Genomic DNA, 21879 nt, shown 5'->3' on the forward strand with positions numbered 1-21879 from the left:
GGTTCCTCCTTCCTACACTATGGCCTGGAAACCCTCTCACAGCAGTACACTTGGCACTTATATGGTCCATCTTGTTCATTTCCTTTCTCTTGGAAATCTTTATATTGCACTTCCTGATACCCAATATCTGAACAAAATTCTTCATATATTTTATCTGGCTTTTTAGTCATTTCAAGTGGGAGACTATATCTAGTCCTAGTTACTCTCTTCTTGCCAGAAGTAAAAGTCAAGCATTTGTTTTTTGCCACACATTTCATTTTGATAAGGACAGCTTGATACCCAAATGTTTAACAACTGATATGTCTCGGGCATTGACCAAACAGAACAGATGCTGGCCTAAAATAATGATATGGCCATACTGGTGTTTACCAGCTAAATGTCAGTTCTGTGTAATAGTGAAACCCAATAATCCAATTCATTCAGAATTTTGTCATTGACAATCCCAGTGAGACAAAACTTGCTTTGCAATAAGAGTAACCTCACTTTGAGTTTCAACTCTGACTCTTCTATTCTTAGCTGACAATTTGACTTAAATTTCCTCCATTCTTTAAGTTTCCTTACACTATTATAGTGAAGATTAAGTGTGATAAAATATCTGAAAGTGCCTTATATCTTGCCTGTCAACTAGAATACTCAGTAAAAACAATTACCCAATGTCTTTCCAAACCTTCCACCATAATCCACTTGGATTCCTCAAGGCCAACCACGACATTTTGCTAACAGCAGATTTTTACTCAGAGAGCAGTTCAACCAAGAGAAAAGAATCTGTTTATGAGAAAAGGATCTGAAGGAATTAGAACCATGAGGTGGTGGGTTGGAGGAAAATTGGGTAGTGGTCACCATAGCTAAGAAACTTGTCAGGCAGGATGGTATGAAGACAGTCCCAGGGGACCTGGTGTCCAGAGCCACAGAAGATGTCATTGCAAGACAGGCCAACCCCAGCAGGTGTGGAGGGGTAAGACAGGGGAGAGGTACCCCAATTCAGTTAGAAGAGCTTGATAGGAAGGTGCCTGACCTACATCCTTCTGATTCATACCTCTCTGCTTCTTAAGGTACTAGTCCCTTGACAAATGGTGGCAAGTGAGATAGTGTGAAGGACACTTTGTGGAACTTAATTTCTCTGACATCATCCTTAGGGATTAGGATTTACCTCTTGCATATGACTTTCTTTTCATAATCCACTGTGAATATGTCAGTCATGGGTAACTAACTGCATGTACTGTCAGCCTTTTCATTTCATTTGGGCATGCTTTTCAACAAATTAAGATACTCTTTATTTGTTCCTTTTATTTTCTTTGAAAATTTCAATCCTTCTGAAAGCATGAAGCCTAAACACTTGTCTTCATTCAAAGTTTTTGTACTTCTAGCACTTAACACACACCTTGATCATAAGTGCACCTGTATTTGAGTGTGTTATATAGTTCTTTGTTCAAGACATTGAGTAAGATACTGAGCATAAAAGGCCCCAGGATAAATCCTCATGACACACACCTGATCAATCCTTTCAGTTTATTCTATTTCATCTTAGTTTAATTTAGCTCTGTTTATTCAACAAATACTTTATGCTGAAATTACCTACTTCACTCATGCCCCTTGCTCTGTGATGGGTAGTTTTCAAATTCTTTTGGCTGACTTAAAAAATGTATTTGAAAAAATGTGATGCTCAGTTTTTGTTGTAGCCAAAACAAACAAACAAAGAAAAAACATAATTGAATAAGGGTGTGATACCCAAGCTAATGTTGTTATTCTGGCTTTTTGGCACATGTAAATTCTCCATTCAGGTGCAACAAGCAGGTATGAATTAGCTAGCCCTTGTACTTCTCTCTGAGAAATCTGCATTTTGTAATCTCAGTCCTTTTTAATCTCTTTTAAAAAATATTTATGACATACTTACATTTATTTTTTTCATTTTATTATTTAAATATATTATTGTTTATGCTATTGCATTTATCCCAGTTTTCCTCCTTTGCTCCATTCCACCCAGCCACCCATGACTCCCACAGTCAGTCCCCACACTGTTGTCTGTGTCCATGGGTTGTGCATATGTGCTCTTTGGCTATGGGCACTTTCGATGTAAACTCAACATGAAGGAGGCCTGCTGATCTAATATGGTCCTGCTAGTAAGAGGAGAAGAAAGATCTATAATAATACAGATAAAGAAAGATAAGTAAAATACCCAACAGTCCTCTGCCCTCAAAAAGTTGTTTGAAAAGTGCAGAAAAAATGACTGTAACAGAAAGTATGACTCCAGCCCCAAGGGGCAGCCACTCTCTGACTTGGGTATGTGTTTACAAGGTGTTCTGTGCTTAGGTTTGGGGACACAGTGGCTCAGCTAGGTAGATACTTTCAAAGGGGAATACCACTTGTGAATGACTGTGGTTGGGCTCTTTTCAGGAGGATGGCACAGGTGCTGTACATGCCTTTGCAATTTGCTGCCGCTTTCTAATGCAGCTATGTACTCAGATGCCTCTGTTGCAGTGCACTTAGCACCTTGGCCCAGGGATCCTGACTTACCCCTAGGCTCCTAGATTCTAGCCCATTGCCTAGCAACATTGTAGTTGATTAGTAAATGTGCAGTGAGCATATATCTCAGAGATACCTAGAGTAATCTGCCTCTCTGCCCATCAATTTTTCCAGCAATAAAATTTAGTGGATGACCCTAACGTGTAGAATGGCATATTTCTGCTGAGAATAAGACTATAATGTTAGTGAAAAAGAATGAACAAGGCCACTGTAATCAAAACAGCTTGGTACTGGCATAAGAACAGACACACAGACCAATGGAACAGAATAGAGAGCCCAGAAATAAACCCATGTCTGTATGGTTAATTAATATTTGACAAAGGGAGAAGAAGTATAAATTGGAATAAAAATAACCTCTTCAACAAATGGTTCTGGGAGATCTGGAATAGTACATGCAAAAAACTGAATCCTGACCACCAACTTACACCATACACTAGATAGAATAAACTCAACATGGATAAAGACTTAAACATAAGCCATGACTCCATAGAAGCCAGAGGAAAATATAGGCAGTAAAACTCCAGATATCCCACACAGCAATGTTTTTGTCGATACATCCTCTAGGGCAAGGGACATAAAGGAAAGAGTAAACAAATGGGACTACATAAAATTAAAAACCTTCCACATGGCTAAAGAAAACATCAGCAAATTATAATGGAACCAACTGTATGGGAAAATACACTTGCCAATGACACCTCAGACAGGGGTTTGATCTCCAAAATATATAAAGAACTTTCATCACTCAATGCCAGAGAAACAAACAATCCAATTAAAAAATGGGCAAAGGACCTGAACAAACACTTCTCCAAGGAGGACATACAGAAAGCCCATAAGCATATAAAAGGATGCTCAACATCATTAGCCATCAGAGAGATACAAATTAAAACCACAATTAGATACCACCTCAAACTGGCGAGAGTGGCCATCATTAACAAATCAATAAAGAAGTGCTGGCAACGATGTGGAGAAAAGGGAACCATAGTACACTGTTGGTGGGAATGCGGACTGGTTCAGCAGTCCAAAACACTGTAGAAAGCAGTATGGAATTTTCTCACAAAACTAAAAATGGAACTGCCTTTTGACCCAATGATTCCACTGCTGGGATTATGCTCTAAGAATCTTGAAATACCAATTCAAAAGAACCTATGCACACCTATGTTCACAGCAGCATTATTTACAATAGCCAAGTGTTGGAAACAGCTTAAGTGCCCATCAGTAAATGAGTGGATCAAAAAACTGGTACATTCACACAATGGAATGCTATGCAGAAAGAAAGAAAGAAAGAAAGAAAGAAAGAAAGAAAGAAAGAAAGAAAGAAAGAAAGAAAGAAAGAAAGAAAGAAAGAAGAGAGAGAAAGAGAGAAAGAAGAGAGAGAAAGAGAGAAGGGAGGGAGGGAGGGAGGAAGGAAGGAAGGAAGGGAGGAAGGAAAAGGAAAGGAAGGAAGAAAAGAAGGAAGGGAAAAGAGAGAGAGCTCCAACCCTTCATGACAGCATGGATGGAACTGGAGAACATTATGCTAAGTGAAATAAGCCAGACAGTGAAAGACAAATACCATATGATCTCACCTATAACAGGAACCTAATGAACAAAACAAACAAATGAACAAAATAGAACTGGATGTATGGAAACAAGGAACAAATTGATATGGGCCAAAGAGGAGGGGAGAGGGGGATAAGGAAGGAAAGAAGGGGAAGGGCCTAGTTAAAGAACAAGTGTAAATGTCCAATGGATATGGACAACAGGGTGGGGTTTGACAGTGGCAGTGGTGGGTGGGCATGGCAGGGCAAGGGAGAGCCACAGGGAAATTGGGGCAAGTGTAATAGAATAACCATAAAAAAAGAAAAGAATGAAAACACATACACATATTCATTCTCCCTCCCTTTCACTCTCTTTTCCCCTCTTTTTGTCACACTTGTGTATATACTTTAAGCACAATAGTGTATGAAATAACATATTGCATTATCTTTCTATACAAGACAAGCACTTAGTACCATTGTGGAGCCCCAAACGCCTTTGAAATGGAGGACTTTGAAATAGTAAAGTTAAATCTAACTCTAACTTACAGTGAGTATTTTTTTTTGTTTGTAAATTGCTGGCACATACAGACCCATCATATAATTTGCATTCCTAATAACAATGTGAAGCAGGCAGCACAGATAGCCATACATCTGAGATGAGGAACCTGAGGTGGACAGAAGTCTGAACCTCAAATATTATTCATTCCAGCTTTTTCCCTCCAGACCTTTATTGCCACAGGAACAGTGTAGCCCATAATTCTTTTCTTCTTCTGTTCTAGTGATGCTGAGGGTACATGTCTCAAGTTGAGGCTAAAAACATCAATATTCTCATTCATCTATCTGTAAAAGGAGAAAAATATTGAAGAGATATAATGAGGACTAGGTTATTAAACGGTTGAAAAGGATTTTTTAAATATAGCGTTACTTAACCCTGGCTGGTATGGCTCAGTGGTTTAAGTGCTGGCCTGCAAACCAGGGGGTCATGGGTTTGATTCCCAGTTGGGGTGCATGCCTGGGTTGCTGGCCAAGTTCCCAGAAGGGGGCATGCAATAGCCAGCCACACAGTGATGTTTCTCTCCCTCTCTTTCTCTTTCCCTTCTCCTCTCTTTAAAGATGAATAAATAAATAAAATCTTTAATATATATATATTAAAGATTTTATATATTAAAGATATATATATATATATATATATATATAGTTATTTAAAGGCTTTGTAACAATTTTAAAATCCTTAGGAGTGAGAATGAGATACAGACCTTGAATGAAAAAAATCCTTTGAGTTTACAACTGGACAGAAAATAATTAATTTTAAATGAAAAGCTGAGTGGTAGTTTCTGTTTCTAATATTACACTCCCCAGGAAAAAAATGTTTGGGTGTGTATGTTTTTAACAAAGGAAATGATATCTATCTGTGGGTTTTTAATGTTGAGGAATCACATGTAGAGGAAGGACACCACCAAAATAAGTCAATAGGAAACACTCTTTCAAGTATATTTTACTCAGCCCAAAACACTGAATTAGTTTTAAATGGTGATTTGTTTGTGAAATTATTTTACCTTAGCTTACTTCACTGAAAAGTTAGCCACTGGACTCACTCAGGATATTGCCAAAAATGAAAGGCTATCAGAGAGTATGATTTGGCATTGGCTATCAGCAGGGTATTGGGATGTGCTTTCTAAAAAATACACATCATGTAAATAATTAAATCTGTTCAAGGCCTCAGGTATAATGAAGTATTTTTATTTTTATTTTATTTGTTGCTAGAGAGGGGCAGAGAGGGAGAAAAAGAGGGTGAGAAACATCAGTGAGTGGTCGCCTCTTGGGCACCTGCTACTGGGTACCTGGCCCACAACTCAGGCATGTGCCTTGACTAGGAATTGAACTGCTGACCTTTTGGTTTCAGTCCAGTGCTCAATCCACTGAGCCACACCAGCCAGGGCTGAAGTATTTTTAAAGTCTGGTGCTGCTCAATATTAATTTACAGTCTTGTATTCACATACCATTTTGGTCGTGCTCTACAGGCTTATATAGCCTAGGATCAATAGGCTACACTATATAGCCTAGATATGTAGCAGGCTATACCATGTAGTTTTGTATAAGCACACTCTACAGTGTTTGCACAATGACAAAACCACCCCATGATGCATTCTTACAGAGTATCCCCTCTGTTAAACAATCCATGAATATATTAATAACACATGTCTGTGTGTATATGTGTGCATGTGTATGTGTGTAAAGAAGGTTAATAACAGACATTAATTTAAGTTAATAAAATAGGATTACAAAGGGAAAAAACTAACTTTAAGGGGAAAGCAGATATGCTGAATATGTGAATGAACACAGTTGGCATGTTTAGTAATAACATCTAATCTTCTTGGCACAAAAAGCAGAGAGGAAAGAGCTCCAAATTCCGTAATTCTCCTTTCCAGGCACAGAAAAATATCTTGGGTCCTTGGGGGTAGAGAGTAGCTTTTTTCCTAATACTACACTGGGAAAATTTAATCTGTGGGGAAATTATATGGCACTGCCTCCTCAGTTGTTTTCCTAGAAAACGCTCCTGATTTCCAGCTAAAAAATTACTTCTCAAAATTAGAATAGATAATAAAACATTAATGTAGAAGGCAACATGGAATTGGGGTGTGCCTTTTCTTAAAAGGAAGGCAGAATTGTATTATATATACTGTATAACACAAATGCAACATTGAATACATCAAAAATACAATATTCATCAAAGCCATAGCTAATGTGCATGTAGTATTCCCCCATACCACATACTCTTTTAAGCTCTTTATGTATTTTAACTCATTTAATTCTTACAACCATCCTATAAGATAAATATTATTTTTAGTGCTCCTTTTGCAGATTAAGGACTGAGGTGTAGAGAGGCTAGTCAATTGGGTAGGAGGATGAACCTGACCTTGAACCTGGAATTCAGACAATCCCTCATCTGTCTTTTACTGAGAAAAAAAATTCCACTTTTCTTTCCATCTTTATCTCTATTTCTTGCCTTTATTGCCTCATTTCCATAATTTACAGCTCCTTTATTTTTCCCTTAGTTGACCATATACAAAATCAAATATGGTTTATGCCCCCTATTTAAAAATTTAATAGTAGATGAGTTATGATTTTATCTTTACCTCTTTTATAAGTTTGTTTTGATTAAGTATCATTTTGCTTATGCCACTATTAGATTATAGCATTCCCCTGGGGCATGAAAGGAATTTGCAATAAGATACCCATTGCTGTCCTGAATTTCCAAGTGCTCCCAACTGGTTTGACCTCATATGGATTTAAAGAATGCTGTGCTTTCTTCTCCTGCCTCACCATCTCATGCCTGTAAGGTCAGGTCTGTGGTTTGGCAGCCATGAGCTGGAGCTGGTGGGAGGGTGAGGACAAGGGCCATCTCACAGAGGCTGTGTGAGCCAGCCCTCAGAGACCAGTCCTGTCTGTGTGTCCTGTGATCTTGAACACACCCTCAGTCCTGGTGCCTCTTAGGTTCATGCTCTATGACATGTAAGTAACAATCATCATTTTCTAATGATAATAAGAGGCATGACTAACAGAAATCCTCATGGCTCTCATTGTTCAGTTAATACAATAACTATAAAGAATGCCAAACACATTTGCTCTAGACCTCTGGAACCTTATATGAATTTATGTGGTGACATTCTGGATTGAACAACCAACTATTTTATTGTTTTGTCCTTTTAGTATGAACTCTGTAAATCCTGTGAATTTTATAATCTACTTCATTCACTTGACAAGTATTTCTTTTAGATGATACTATGTTCCAAGAACTGTGTTGGACCCAGTAGATAAAGTGATGATTAAGTCAGCCAGTTGTCTTTTCCCACACAATCTAGTAGAAAAATTAAATTAATACTAGGTTCCGATATGATTTAAACAAAACCCATGATTTAAAGTTTCCTTTAGGAGCACTCATAATGTTTTACTTTTAATATAGGCTTATTTTGTCTTCCAAGTCCACAACTATATGCTGGTCTTACCTAAAAAGACCAACTCTGTATTGCTTCAATGCCTTCAAATAGTTTAAATTGAAACCTCCATAAATTGTTTAAAATAATAAATGAATGTTTTCTTTGAAGCCAAATGTTGAATAAGCTTTTCTTTGTTCTTGTTTAAATTTATGAGATGTTACCTGTCTCCCAGATGCTTTGTAAACTGAAAGCAATGTTGATAAATGGAATCAAAAGGTGATCCCCTCGATATTGCCTTAGGAAGATGCAGGTTCCAAAGGGCAGATCCCTATAAAGACATTTATGTACTGTGAAATGCCACCTCTGCTATTATGAGCACTGACTGAAGTGGGTTTTCTACAATATGAGTCTAGGCTATTACCCTAACTTCAAAGAAAGAGGACAGCTCTACAAAGCAAGAAGGCATTAAATGCCAAGAAGAAATGTGTTGACATAAATTATTCAGTCTAATCATATACCTGGAGTGTCCCACTCCTTAGAAAGATAGATAAATGGATAAATAGATAATTAGAATTATCTAATTAAAGAGTGCTTTTTATGTGTATTGAATATTCAAAAATATTTGTTAAGATTCAAGTCTTTTTCCTCTACTTTCTGCTACTGTGCCATGAGCCTGTCAGGACAAAGCAGAGAGCACTGAAAGAGCCTTTTCAGTTCCTTTTATTTTTAATCATTATATAACTGTCCTGCTGTACAAAGTCATATAACATTGTATATAGAGAAAATTACACATCACCTAATGTGATAGGGATGTGAGAAAAAGTTTGAAAGAATAATTTAGAGGCCCCAATTACAGCCTATTCCCATGGGTCTTCTGTGGGCATCACTGGCTGATCCCAAGCCCGGGCCTCTGACAAGAACGTGGGGGAGGGAAGGACAGAAGAGGAGGGAGGAAAATGTAGAAGGTATAGATTCTGGGCACACAAAGAGGTTTTTGAAATACTCCAGATAAGAGTGAATGAGAACCTAAATAGCAATGGGAACAAAAAAAAATGATGTTGAAAACCTTTCAAAGGTAGGTCTGTCTGAAAGGTTTGACATAGGATGGGATGTACTTGCCAATAGGGGTTTTAAACTAGGAACTGAAAGAAAGGGGGAGTACTGTGAAAAGAAATAGGCAAACCCACAAGTTACTTAATCTGCTCAAGTGTGTCTACTAGAAATGGTAGGACAGATGCCCTGGATATTGTGTTTTCTTTGGAGTCCATCAGACAACATGTAGAAACAAGTGAGAGGGTGCCAGCAGGTCACAGAACAAGAAAAATTAGTATGAGCCTTCAACACAAGGATTAAGAATAACCCCAGATGTACTGAGACTTGGCAGTGGCACTCAAAACTAGAAATCAGTAACAAAGGGTTCAGAGGAAGTCAATGTTAAAGAGAAGGAGTTTAAATGGATTTGTCTAAGAGGATTTTCCCTGCTTCTGTGGCTGAGTATGACCAGCAAAGAAAAATTTGCTGGTGAACTAGAAGGGGCAGGAACTTTAAGAAAGGGTTAGCCTGTTATTGTATAGATATTGAGAGCCAGGTAGGAAAATTTGAGATAGGAGAAGAAACTTAGAAGACAGATTATGGAGAATTCAATGAAAAATACAGACTCTTTTATTTTGTTTCAAAATGTCAATCTCAAAGTTGAATAATGGCATTCTGCAGAGACAAGACAAGTGGTTTAGTTGAATGAGGTCATTCAGTCTATGGAAGCTGAGACAGGACTACAATTCACATAATGGGATGATGTCATGGGCCAGCACAAAGCAAGACTATTGTGTTTCATCATGATGTGCCAAGTCAGTAAAAAATATAAAGTTTAGAATTCAGAAATGCAAAGAGTACCTCTAATCCAATAGGTCAGCTTCTACCTGGACCATTTCCAGGGATAATCAGAGGTCCTGAAAAGTGGGTTTTAGAGAAGGAGAGTCATTATAAGGAAGAGTTAAAGGAAGCAGGATGTTGATGCTGACTGAGAGAAGACTCAGCTATTCCTGTGAGCTTTCTTCATGGATTTGATCAATAATGATAGGAAAGAGAACTGTACCCATGAGAATAGCCCAGGAGTACAGAATAAGCACAGTGGATTTTACTACCAGATATCAGATTCTGAGTCAACATATGAGGGCCAAATCTGTCATGGCGAACTCAGTTAAAAAATGAAATAGGCCATCCTAGAAGGTAGTGGCTGTATTGTCACTAGACATGTCTTGAGGAAGACAGGATGGAATGATGTTGGAGAACTCAAATGCAGTGATGGAGCAAGAAGACTCTTAATTCTAATTCTATCTTCACTCTTAACTAGACTTTGGGTAAGTCACTTATCTCCTGGGGCTCAATTTCCTCATCTCTAAATCTAGAGGGTAGGACTAGGAAATGTCCACGTCTCTTTCAGCTTTGAAATGTCATAATCTTTGGTAACACCCAGCGACCTTTGCTTCCTCATCAAAGTGAACCCGTCCACACCTGAATGACATGTGCCAGCATGGCTTTTATGCCTCAGCTATGAGGCCCACTGTATCTGAATAGTGTATTTCAGCAGGTCCAGGAGTTATAGAGCAGCTTACTTTAAGAGTGACAGCTCAGACCTCTGTACAGAAACCACTCTGGCATCGATTTCAAATCACCAGCCCCCAGTATGAGTGAATTTCACAGTACCTTTGATAGGCTTTCACCTCTTGCTGACTCAGAACACTTTTGGTTTTTAAGTGAATATTTCATATGCAAGTGGCTGAAAAAACCTGGCACACTTTTTTTAGCAGTAGGCTCTTCACACCAGTTTTGGTCAGGAGTTCTGAAATTCTTTTCACTTTGTGTCATGTTGTATTTTCAAATATGGACATGTCTCTCCTCACTGAAGTCAACAGTACTTACGTCATCTGTTGCTGGTTGCTTTGCTCCATGCTTGCACCCCAGCCACAGGAGGCAGAGGTTTTGTTGCCAGAATGAGGTCTTTGTTTATCCTGTGTACACAGCAGGGCCCAGGAGCTCACTTTGGATTTGCATTTTGGGTTTAAATGAGTGACATGCTTCTCCACCTCTGAATCTCTTTGGAAAGATCACTGAAGTATTTTCAATTTTACGTTCTTAAAGATTCTGCTTGCAGGTATTTACTTATAAAATATACTATTATATTACTTTATAATCTGTGTGGTTGATTTGTTTTCAGTAAACACAGAGCAATCTTCAAGGTTTGTCTTTTCAAAGCAAAAACCTAAGAGCAATGTTTTCAATATTTTTTCAAAGAGGACATTTGAAATAGCTTTGCATTTATGATTCTGATGGGCATATTTGGGGAATACCATTTTTGCATGCTAACTGAATACATAGAAGTCCCTTTTAAGACTCAAATCAGCTGTCATCCCTCAAGGATTTCTTCCATGGCACTCTCCCCCGTGTAGTTTCTTAGGGCTACCATAACAAAGTCCCACACACTGGGGTGGCTTCACACTGAAGCTTCTGCTCTCTCACTCTAAAGGCAGGGTCTGAAGTCAAGGGCTTGGCATGGCAGAGCCATCCTCTTTCTGAAAGATCTAGGGAAGAACTTGGTTTATGCCTTTTTCTTAGTATCTGTTTTTCATTGCTGTCCTTGGTATTCCTTTGTTTATAGCTCCTTATCTCCATCACTGCCCCATTGTCACATGGCAGTCATTCTGTCTGTCAGTGTCTCCTCTTTTTATAAGGGCACCAGTCATATTAGATAGGCCCCACCCTAACTGAGTATGACCTTAATTTGATTACATCTTCTAGGACCCTATTTCCAGATAAAGTCCCATTCACTGGTACCAGGGGAATTAGGACTTCAACGTTTTTTTCAAGACAAAATTTAACCACAACATCCCCTAACCCAGACTGATTTTAATGTCCCCTTTTCTGTGTTTCTATAGCATAAGTGTTTCATAAAAGTTGTCATACTGTATTGTCATTTTCTGGTTAGTTGTTTCTTCCACTAGACTCTTACTTGCATGAAGGAAGGACTTATATCTTATAATGTCTTTGTAGGCAAAGTACCTAGCAAAACATACAACACCTAGTGGCACACAGATGTTTGTCACATGAAGCACTTTGTCATCATCATCATCATGATCCTTTTATGTGTGTACAGTGTTAATATATTATATAAGTTTGCATAAATATTTATTTTAACAACCTATGTATGTATTAATGTATGTAACTACTACCAATTTTTGAGTATCATGTGCTGAACATTTATGTTAAACACTTTGTGGATTTTTAACTCCTTTAAACCTCACAAGAGTGTTGAAATTTAAATGTGATTATCCCCATTTACAGATATTACAAATTAGGCTTAGAAAGAGTAGCTAAATTTCCTGAGGTCACGCAGCCAGCACGTGGCAGCCCCAGGACCTGATCACAAGGACATTTGATTGTAGACTTGGGCCCTTAGCAGTTGGATATACTCTTTTCGCACTGATTGTCTTCTTGGACACTCCCATTGTGTGGAGGGGTTTGTCTGGTGTTCATGTTCACATTCACCTATTGAAGACACTGTAAGAGGTTCAAGAACCAATCAGCCTCAGGGTCACCCAGCTGTAACCACAGCCTTTTACTTCAGGATCGCTTGTTTAAGACTGCTTTTCTTTGTTGATCATAAAAATTAGTTTGAAGAATATTTGAGAAAAAGAGGACATAGAGGAGGAAAAAGTGTTACTTTAATAGTTCATGAACTTAACTGACATGGAAGAGCAGGGCTTATAAATTGCGGTGAGAAACTGTTGTGAGAAGCTTTCTTCATCCTAGAGTTACAATAAACAGAATGTTCTTGCATATCATGTGGTTTCTCTGTTGAGTGAGTATAGATCATATTTTGGATCAATAATTCTTATGGATTAAGCAGAGCAGCTACTGCTACGTGTGTGTCAGAGCCCCTCCAGCCTGCCTCTCTGACTTGTGTAAGTATTAGGCCCTGGCTCCCATGTGCTCAGCTCTCCCTGGACTTGAGGTCTTATCTTGGTCTCAGGCAGGAGGAAGTGGGCTCTGGAGCCCTACCTTCTGGGACTCAACATCCAGTGGAGTTTGACGCTGGTCAGGCTCTGTCCTGTGTTTCAGGACTGATAACTGGGTGTCTTCCCTTATCCTCAAGCCCCAGGCCTCAGTTTTGGTGTCTGGAATCTGTCTTGCTTGTCCAGCTTGAGTCTCAGTTAACCTGCATGACTACCTGGTATTTCTTGACCTGTGATACCGTAGTGTTATTGCCAAACCTCAGGGCCCCCTGGGCTGAGTCAGGAGCCTTGACCTGGGGGATTGAGGCCCAGTGACCTGTGAATGAAATCCCTGGCACAACTGGCTTACTTAGATTTGTGTTTTGTCTGCTGGTAACAACTCCTACCCAGGACTAAACATGCAATGCTACCACTTGGCTTAATTGCTGCCTCTTTTATTGTATTATTTTCTTAGAGCACCATATCCTGCTTTCCGGGCCAGACTTGTTCCTGGCATACCTCTGTCCCATCAGCCACTGTCCAGCCTAGCCCAGCATCCACACTTACACTTAACCTAGTTATGTCCAGCCCTGACTGGAGACAGTCCTCTATTATCTTTCTTTCAAGTAGGGTATAGTTCTCACCTCAAATATGAGACTCTTTACTAAGGAAGAAAAGGGGCAAGCCACTGCCAGGGTCAGCAAACAGAGGAGGGGCAGGGGACAGCCCAGCTGGCATGGGCCTCTGGCCTTGCAGAGTGCACATCTGATTGTCAGTAGCTGTGATCCCAGAGAGAATAAAAGCAAGGTCACTTCTGATCTGATCTGATTCCTGTGGCCCCTCAGTACATTGTAGCCACACTGCTGCGTGCTCACTATGCTGTAGCCGTGGAAAATTATTTGCAATGCCCAAGACCTATCAGGTCTCCTCGGCTCCCTTCCTGGATAACTCTTTCAGTCCTTGAGCCTCAGATCATATTTCTCAACTCTTCATTTGATTTTGGTGCCCATCCTTTTTACTCTCCTCAGACCCTGAATTTTCCCCAACTGGGGAAACATGTTACAGTTACGCCTGTAACTCCAATCCTGGCAATAGTATGCATCCAGTAAATATTGAATGAATGGACGGATGGTGCATGAAACCAACATGCCTCTAAAGTCCTGAATAAAAAACCCCAGTGAAACCCCAGCCCTCTGAAAATTGCCCATCAAATTGATAAAACACTGGATTATATATGAATCAGTAAGAGGATTATTTGTTTCTGTTTTTGTCTTGTCAGGATGGTAAAGGAGAACTAAAACGAAACATTTGCTGAGCTTTGGCCTTGCTGCCTCTGCTTCCAGTCAGCAGTGCAGGGAGGAGCTGACAGGCCACAGTCTTTGAAGTAAATAACTCTTCCTCTTGTTCAAGCACAGTTTCTAAAAGAAAGTTCTACTATATACTTAATTGGATTCTTTTTTCACTGCAATTAAAGCCTTCTTCCTCCTTTCCCTGAGTGGAATTATAACTCATTATCTTTGAATTTTACAGGGGCACCTTTTCTAAGTGACACAAGGAACTGACTCAGAGTGCACATTCGCTCTCGTCTTTGTCTTTCTGCATGTGTCTTTCTCAGACTTTCTGCTTTAATGAATTATTACATAGTCAGTTCCTAGGCTGTTAGAGAAAACTATTTCTAGCTGTTCATATATTGTTAAAAAGTAATAGGTTCTTTTAAAAAAAGTTTAATCCTTCCCTACTTCTTTCCTCAAATACTGAATTTCAGATCCTTTGGGGTCCAACATAATTTACGTGTTAATTCCTTTCTAAGTGCTTTTCAAGGTTCTGCACTCACCATGTGATTTCATTAAGCATCATAGTCTCTTCATATGAGTGTCTCAGAAAAAACAAAGCAACTCTTGCTTGTATTAAAATATTTTGTTCAAACTATAGCATCTTTTGCCCCCCTTTCTGACAATGTATTTATTTATTTTGATTGCAAAAAGAAAACAGAAGTCTGTCACAACTGGAAAAAAATTCAAGCACTGGGCTTCTCCTCTCATTTGTGGGAAACATCTGGTTATTACAACTCATGGGGCTCTCATTTCAGGGTTGCAGCTCTGCATGGTTTCAGCCTTAAATCACCCACTGTTGGCAAACTGTAGTGAGGGCCAAGCCAGGAAATAAACAGGCAAAGCTTAGGTTCAGAATGAGATTAAATAAAGGCATAAGCATGTCAATATTCCCATTTCTATTTCTAATATATTCACTTTGGAAGCCAGTATGTTATTTTAATCATAATGACATTGAAAATCATTGTATTCTGGGACTTTTCCTATAGAATTGGCCTCTGGATCAAAAGGCCACATCTTGACTTTTTTGAAGAGCAGGGTAAATTTCTAGTAATGGTGAAAGGTCAAACTGGGCCATTCTATGTAGAAACTTTGAAGTAGAGAAAGATGTGTTTAAATATGTGGCAGAGACCTGAGTTTTACTTCTAACTCTGCCATTTGCTTGCTTTGTGATGCTAGAAATGTCACTTAACTGCTCTAAGTCTCAGTTTCTTTATCAGTAAAGTGGGAATAAGATCTGTGAAACTTTATGAGGATTTCAAGTGACTAAGCCAAGTTCCGGTCTTGTCTCCGTTACTTCCAAATGTTGATGTGTTTTGTATACCCCCTCCTTTTGAGCAATAGCAGCACAGAGTTCTGGAGTTCTGGAATGCTGGTGGTCTGAGAGATCATCAGGGCAACCGTCCCACAGCACAGATGCAGAAACTGAGGACCCTAATCAGAGAAGAGTGCCTAAAATGCCAAGGTGGCTACTTTCAGAGAGAATGCTCATTTTGCATTTATATTTAGTGTTAAAAAACCAAAAATTAAAATAAAAAAAAAAACTGATTTTGCTGAGGCCCTGATAGGTGGTACACTATCAAATTAGATGGATTTAATAAATGGAACAGCAGTCCTCTTGGGGTTATAGTGCAGGATCACCTGGCTTATTCTGTTCAAACCTAAGGAGAGATGGAAATATCCAGGGTGGCTGGAGGAAAACTATAATAAACCTTTTCTCAGAAAGGAAAATCTTATGCTGGTCCTTCTACATGCCCTGGAATGACTTAGGAAACCCAGGCGCAGTTGTCATTCCATCTGCCTTTGGGCTTATGTGATGTTTCAGCACAGGTAAGCAAGGAGCAATGCCATGCAGGGTACAAGATGTACAGGAGAGCCACAGAAGAGCGGGGGCAGGAAGGAAGAAGAGGAATGACCTAGGAGAAAGAGGAGGAGAAAGATAGGAAAGTAAGAAAAGAGAAGGAAACTTCATCCATGATGCCTGTGGTGGAGGGAGACCACAGATATTATGCCTCGTGGCACCTGTGCTACAACGTGTCTGTGTAGAAACTATGGCACACCAAGAAGAGTGTTTTCTGCAAACAGGAAGATTCTCCACAGAGGGGTGCTCTTGCAGCTACTCTAGAAGCTCAGTACATTTGAGCAGTCTCTGCTCTTAGAAAAGTCTTATTTATTATTTTTTTAAAAGTTCTTTTACATCACCTTTGAAAGTACTGGTTTCATTATCACACTAAAAGAATTCAGTGTCTATATTGGAAAACTCATTATTTTTGCCTCCTTCAATTTTTTTATAAAGGGCATAAATTTGGCATTTTATATAGGGAATAAAGATTTCAAAAGGATGGTCAATTATTTGCTGATTGAATTATAGAAAGAAAGTACCAATAGAATTTAGAAATGTATATAGTTAATTTTATGACTGCATGCATCTAACCAAGCCATAGTAATTATAATAACTCTTTGTTTTTTATTTTCTGGGGGAAATAGGTTAGGTTGGACCTAAATGCATCATTATAAAATATGCACATATAAATTGAACTTTTCTAAATCTAGGTCAATTGGGTAAGAAGGCTCTTTTGATAAAAATCAGTTGATGATTAGATTCACAGGGCACTTCAATGTTAAATGATATTTCTCCCTACATCCTGGCTCATAAAGCAGTATAAATGATTTACTGATGTTAAGAAACAGAAAATCATGTTCACAATAATAGCAAAATTTCATGATGCATGGTTTTACAATTTAATATTCTGTGTTTCATTCTGCCATGGTAGTGTTTTAATTAACATAGCTTCCTTTTCATGTAGTTTTAGGTTCCTCTTTTATTTTTTTCTTTACCTTTCTGGAATAGGTTTCTATAGTACTAGGAGAAATTTCTAAAAATTAGATAGCATAAAGTCAAATAATCTTTTCAGGAGAATATAAAAGATTTCAGATTCTGCGGTCAAAATATTCTCTTTGTGATTTCCAGACTCAATCTGCGTACCAGGCTTTGATCCAGGCCTCAACATGATGACTGGGATCACCCCCATTAACCCAATGATACCGGGACTGGGGCTGGTACCACCCCCCCCACCAACAGAAGTGGCTGTCATCAAAGAAATAATCCACTGCAAGAGCTGTACTCTTTTCCCTCAAAATCCAAGTAAGTGATGCTTGAAAGAAATGTTTGCTTATTAATTTAAATTTATTTCTTCTTTTAAATATAGCATTGCATTCATTTTCACATGTAACTCGGAATTTTTCATTTCACAATAGTCCTTTGTCTTTAGATTGTAACATCTGTGAGGGTGTCCTGGAGCTGATCCAACACCGTGAAGTCAGAATGTGATTTGGGAATATGTATCCAGCATCAAGAATCTTTTTGCATGCAGTGAAGTCTAGCTTTTGCTTCAGAACATAGTGTGAAATATGTGAGCACTTCATTCATCTTCACAAATGTGGGAGAAAACTCTGTAATGTTTTTTGCTAAATGGAAAATTGAATTAATTTGGCAGTTAGCAATTTTGGGGGGAGACTGCCTTTCAGACTTCCTGAGCCAGATTGTGTTTGCTTGAAGGAAACATACATTTGATGAAGTAAATGGACCATATTTTTTTTTAAATTCAGCTACAGATACTAAATTTATGGGCTTAAATAGCTAGAACTTTTTTTTATTCATATTGATCATTGTTGCCTTTTTTAACTGGACTTTTCAAGAGATTACTCTAGTAATCTACATATAAACTAGGAAAAATGTTGCAACCGTGTACATTTTATCTTTTCATACAGCCTTTCTCAAATTTAATAGTTTGCTCATTTCAATGTGAATTAAAAAAATTTTTTTCAGGCCCAGGTTTCCCTGCCAAGTAAGTAGTGCACATGCTTTAAGGTCTAGTTCCCACGTTCTACCTTGCTGCTTCATTATCCCACAACAAGACAAAGCAGATAACAAACCAAGGTTTTTCATCATGTTGCCATTTCATCATGCTTTGTACCCTATGAAGGCTTTTCTCTCTTTTTTTCTTTTTTGAGCTTCTGTATTATGAAGGAGAAATGAAATTATGCTAACATTTGCTTTATCTTTGCTCACGGGCAAGCATAGCTACTCTGTAGAAATGAACAAAGAAAGCAAAGAAAGCTTGGGAGGAAGAGGGGAGAGGAACTGAAAAACAAGACAGCCCATAGTCACTGTAAGCCAGTGTAAGGAATTTTCATTGCTCCAAGTGGAGGCAGTTACTCTGCAAGTTTTACTTTTGCCAGGTGAACTAGAAAATAAGAGCACAAAGAAATCAAAAGCAAAACCTTCTGTTTTGTTGTGCTTAATTATTAGATCTTCCACCTCCTTCCACAAGAGAACGACCTCCTGGGTGTAAGACTGTGTTTGTTGGAGGATTACCAGAAAATGCCACTGAGGAAATTATTCAAGAAGTCTTTGAGCAGTGTGGTGATATCACAGCGATTCGGAAAAGCAAGAAGAATTTTTGTCACATTCGCTTTGCAGAGGAATTCATGGTCGATAAAGCCATTTACCTTTCTGGTACTTTGCATTACATAGGGGTTTTTAGGCATTTTGTTATGTTTTATGATGTTAATATGGGTTTATTTCCTCTTGCCTTAATATACAATAAAAATCCTTACAGTTTGGGGCTAGAAAAGGAGGGATTCTGCCTTTTCCCTAGGCTGCAGAAACTCCAGGTTAAGTCTGTGAATGCACCTCACTGCAGGAATGGCTTCCCACATCCAGTCTTTAGGAATTCCATCAAGTTTCTAATTAATGATCTCAAGTGCTTATTAGATGAAAAGCAGTATTATGAATAATGAGGACCATTATTATTGGATGTAATTCTCTGGTGGAATAACGTACCCTCTCAACATAATTTCAATTTTTCAGTAGTGATTCACTTTCTAGACACCAGGGGACTGAATCAAAATCAGTTCTTTGCAAAAAAATAGCCTATAAGAGCTAGCGGAAGACCCAGTATCATTGCCCAATTGCTGGTACATTTGTCTTTGTTAAACCTACTCCATGATCCCTTCCTCTTCAGCGCCAATTTATATGGGAGATTTTTACAGATGTTGAAATTATATCTAATGCTGCCTTCCACTCTGTAGGTGTCAGAGCAAGTGTGTGGAATCTGTCTACATGGCCTTTGCCAAATCTAAGAATTATGGGGCTGGTACTGATATGTGGCTTTAGAAGGATGTATTTTTAGATTCAACTCATTGCCACTCCCTCACACTCTCAGTCTGTATTTTATAGTCTGCTGCTCTGGACACCACCCCCCTATTCTAAGACAAAGCCAGTACCGGGAGGTGGAAAAAGAATAGGAAAAAATAAAAGCACATCTGAACATTACTGCCAGGTTTACTTGATTGGCCCCTATTCCTGTGACATTCTCTCGCAAACCCTGGAAGCCTTGGGAGTTTTTTCAGTACTGCAGAAAGTTTCCTGAGCAAGATAGTGATACAGAGAACTTTAAAGCCCTTATTCCAATAAAACCTTATAAAGTGAGAGAAAAAATCTGACAACTTTCCAAAATGGAGATGGAAGATAAAACATAGAATAAAAATATATTACAACACACAAACAGCTATATTTTACTTTTCACTTATACTTGAGCTATAGCCTTGGAGTGATCTATTAGACAATCAGGGATTCTACTGAGTGACTGGAATGGGGCTTCACATCCCTTGGACAAGTTAACCTCCCTCTGAAACTCCTTTCCCTCATCTGCAAAATTAAGATAGTGACAGTACTCTTCATAGGATTGTTATGAGGAATAAATCAAAATAATGGATATTAAGTGGCACCTGCAATATAGGAACCATTCAGTGCGTACAGGGTTGTTTTTAACACAAACAGCCTGATGATGAAAAAGAAGAACTGACTTACTTCTCAGGAACCTTGACCTAGGAATGTGGGTTCTGCTCACAGCTCTACCAATAAAACTATTACTTTAACCCACCTGATTAAATGAGAGGGTTAGAGTAGACCAAAGGTGCTTTAACAGCAACATTACACAATGTTTTGACCCCAATCAGAAACCCTATTAGACATTGCCAAAGATGAACAGGCCCAAAGGTAAGCGTGAGAAAGGTTCTTCCTTTATTTATGCCTTGGTGTTATGATTTTGTCAGCTTGGACCCTGGTCCTGCTTCTGAGCATTGCTTGGAAGCACAGGAAGAACAGCCTTCCTGCTTCCTGCATTGCTTCTCGGTCTGCTCTTTGGAGACAGAAGGAACCCACAGCAAAGACCTTACACCCTGGCTTCCCCGCCTGGATGCATGAGCATCTCCCAGCTGTGCCTCCACTGCCCTGTGGTGGCTGCAGCATGCATCCCAGGAAGTTCTGAGAGGCTGATTAATTTGTGGAACAGGAAGGAGGGGAGGCCGTGTGCGAGCTTTTGCAAGCCTGAGCCCAGATGGAAGGCTTGTATAATTTTAGACCTGGGTTCACATCTGAAGGCCAACCTAATTTTAGACTCAGCCTCATCAGGGTCTCTTTTAAGGCTTTAATGATGATGTTTTGGTAAAAGGGAGGGTGATTTTTGGAACCAGAAATGTCTGAAAAGCAATCCTTGGGACATGAGCAAGAGAACGTTCCTTGGCTTATCCCAACACTGCCCAGTCTTAGGCACCCTGCCTGCTCAGCTGTTGTGTATGTATCACTGTGGCCTGCAGATTTATCAAATGGGAATTTCACAAATTAATCTTGGCCCACAATGAAGATACACTCGGCTTTAGAGTTAATTCTGCTCATCTGTGATCAGATGTTTGCATTTTTATGGCTATTAATATGTCTTTCCATTTTTAGATAACACTGTTGAAACCTGGGTGTCAGAAGGGTGTAATGGAAATCAGATGTGAGGTCTGCTTCATATTTGTGACTTTTCAATTATGTGAAGTGCCCTACTTGGGAGAAGTCAGCCTCTACAGGGATTTTCAGCTGAGTTTCAACCCAGAATGTTATGATAATCCATTGACATCTACCACAAGATCTTGAACACTGGCACAATGTAGCCTAGCATTTCACAGTGGTGTCTTATTTGCAAAGCACCTACACAGCAAAAGTACTTATTTTGCTCTCTCCTCTAGCAGCCTGACCATTGTGATTCTGCTGGAACCTGAATTTACGTTTTTAAATTCTGAGTACCCCAAACTAAATAGCAACCTCAAAGCCAAGTCTTCTTCATTTGAAACTTGGCTGGCTGTCTGGCTTCAATTGTTTCTGTTGATTTCTCAGATCAAGTCTCTGCTCACAATCTTCATAAGTTGGGTATCTCACAGTAAGTTCCCTGAAGACTTGCAGGCTCATTTTTTGGTCTAGTTCTGGGCTCTCATGTTGGTTCCTGTGGCCTTCAAAGACTGTGTAGACAAGTTGTAGTGTTGCCTACCAGCTGGGCTGCTGCAGGGATGTAAGGAAGGCAACATAAGGCCTCCTGATTGAAGGTGAAATATTCTCCTGTGTGCCCTAGAGGATAAGTGGAAGTAAAAGAGCATTGCAAAATTGCCTGATGTGGCTAAAATTGGTAATTGTGGCTTTTGCAGTTGCCAAGAGAGAATTGAGCAGCAGCTTTTTCTAGTAGAATGAAGTGAT

At 39.1% G+C, this 21879-nt stretch overlaps 1 protein-coding gene across 3 annotated transcripts in view; it reads left to right on the plus strand.

Annotated features, from left to right (window-relative positions):
• ENOX1 (ecto-NOX disulfide-thiol exchanger 1) overlaps positions 1 to 21879 on the plus strand; it is a 700008-nt gene that overhangs the window by 497349 nt on the left and 180780 nt on the right. For 2 of the 3 annotated variants that reach the window (XM_053665398.1, XM_053665399.1), the window contains 2 exons: positions 17272 to 17445; positions 18613 to 18819. In XM_053665398.1, the coding sequence (XP_053521373.1) occupies positions 17272 to 17445; positions 18613 to 18819 (381 nt within the window). Of the gene's footprint in view, positions 1 to 14248; positions 14354 to 17271; positions 17446 to 18612; positions 18820 to 21879 lie in introns of all 3 variants that reach the window. The other variant, XM_037132222.2, reaches the window with a different exon arrangement.

This window comes from Artibeus jamaicensis, unplaced genomic scaffold (assembly GCF_021234435.1).
Source record: "Artibeus jamaicensis isolate MK-2021 breed Jamaican fruit bat unplaced genomic scaffold, CSHL_Jam_final contig_414, whole genome shotgun sequence".
NCBI classification, from domain to species: Eukaryota; Metazoa; Chordata; class Mammalia; order Chiroptera; family Phyllostomidae; genus Artibeus; species Artibeus jamaicensis.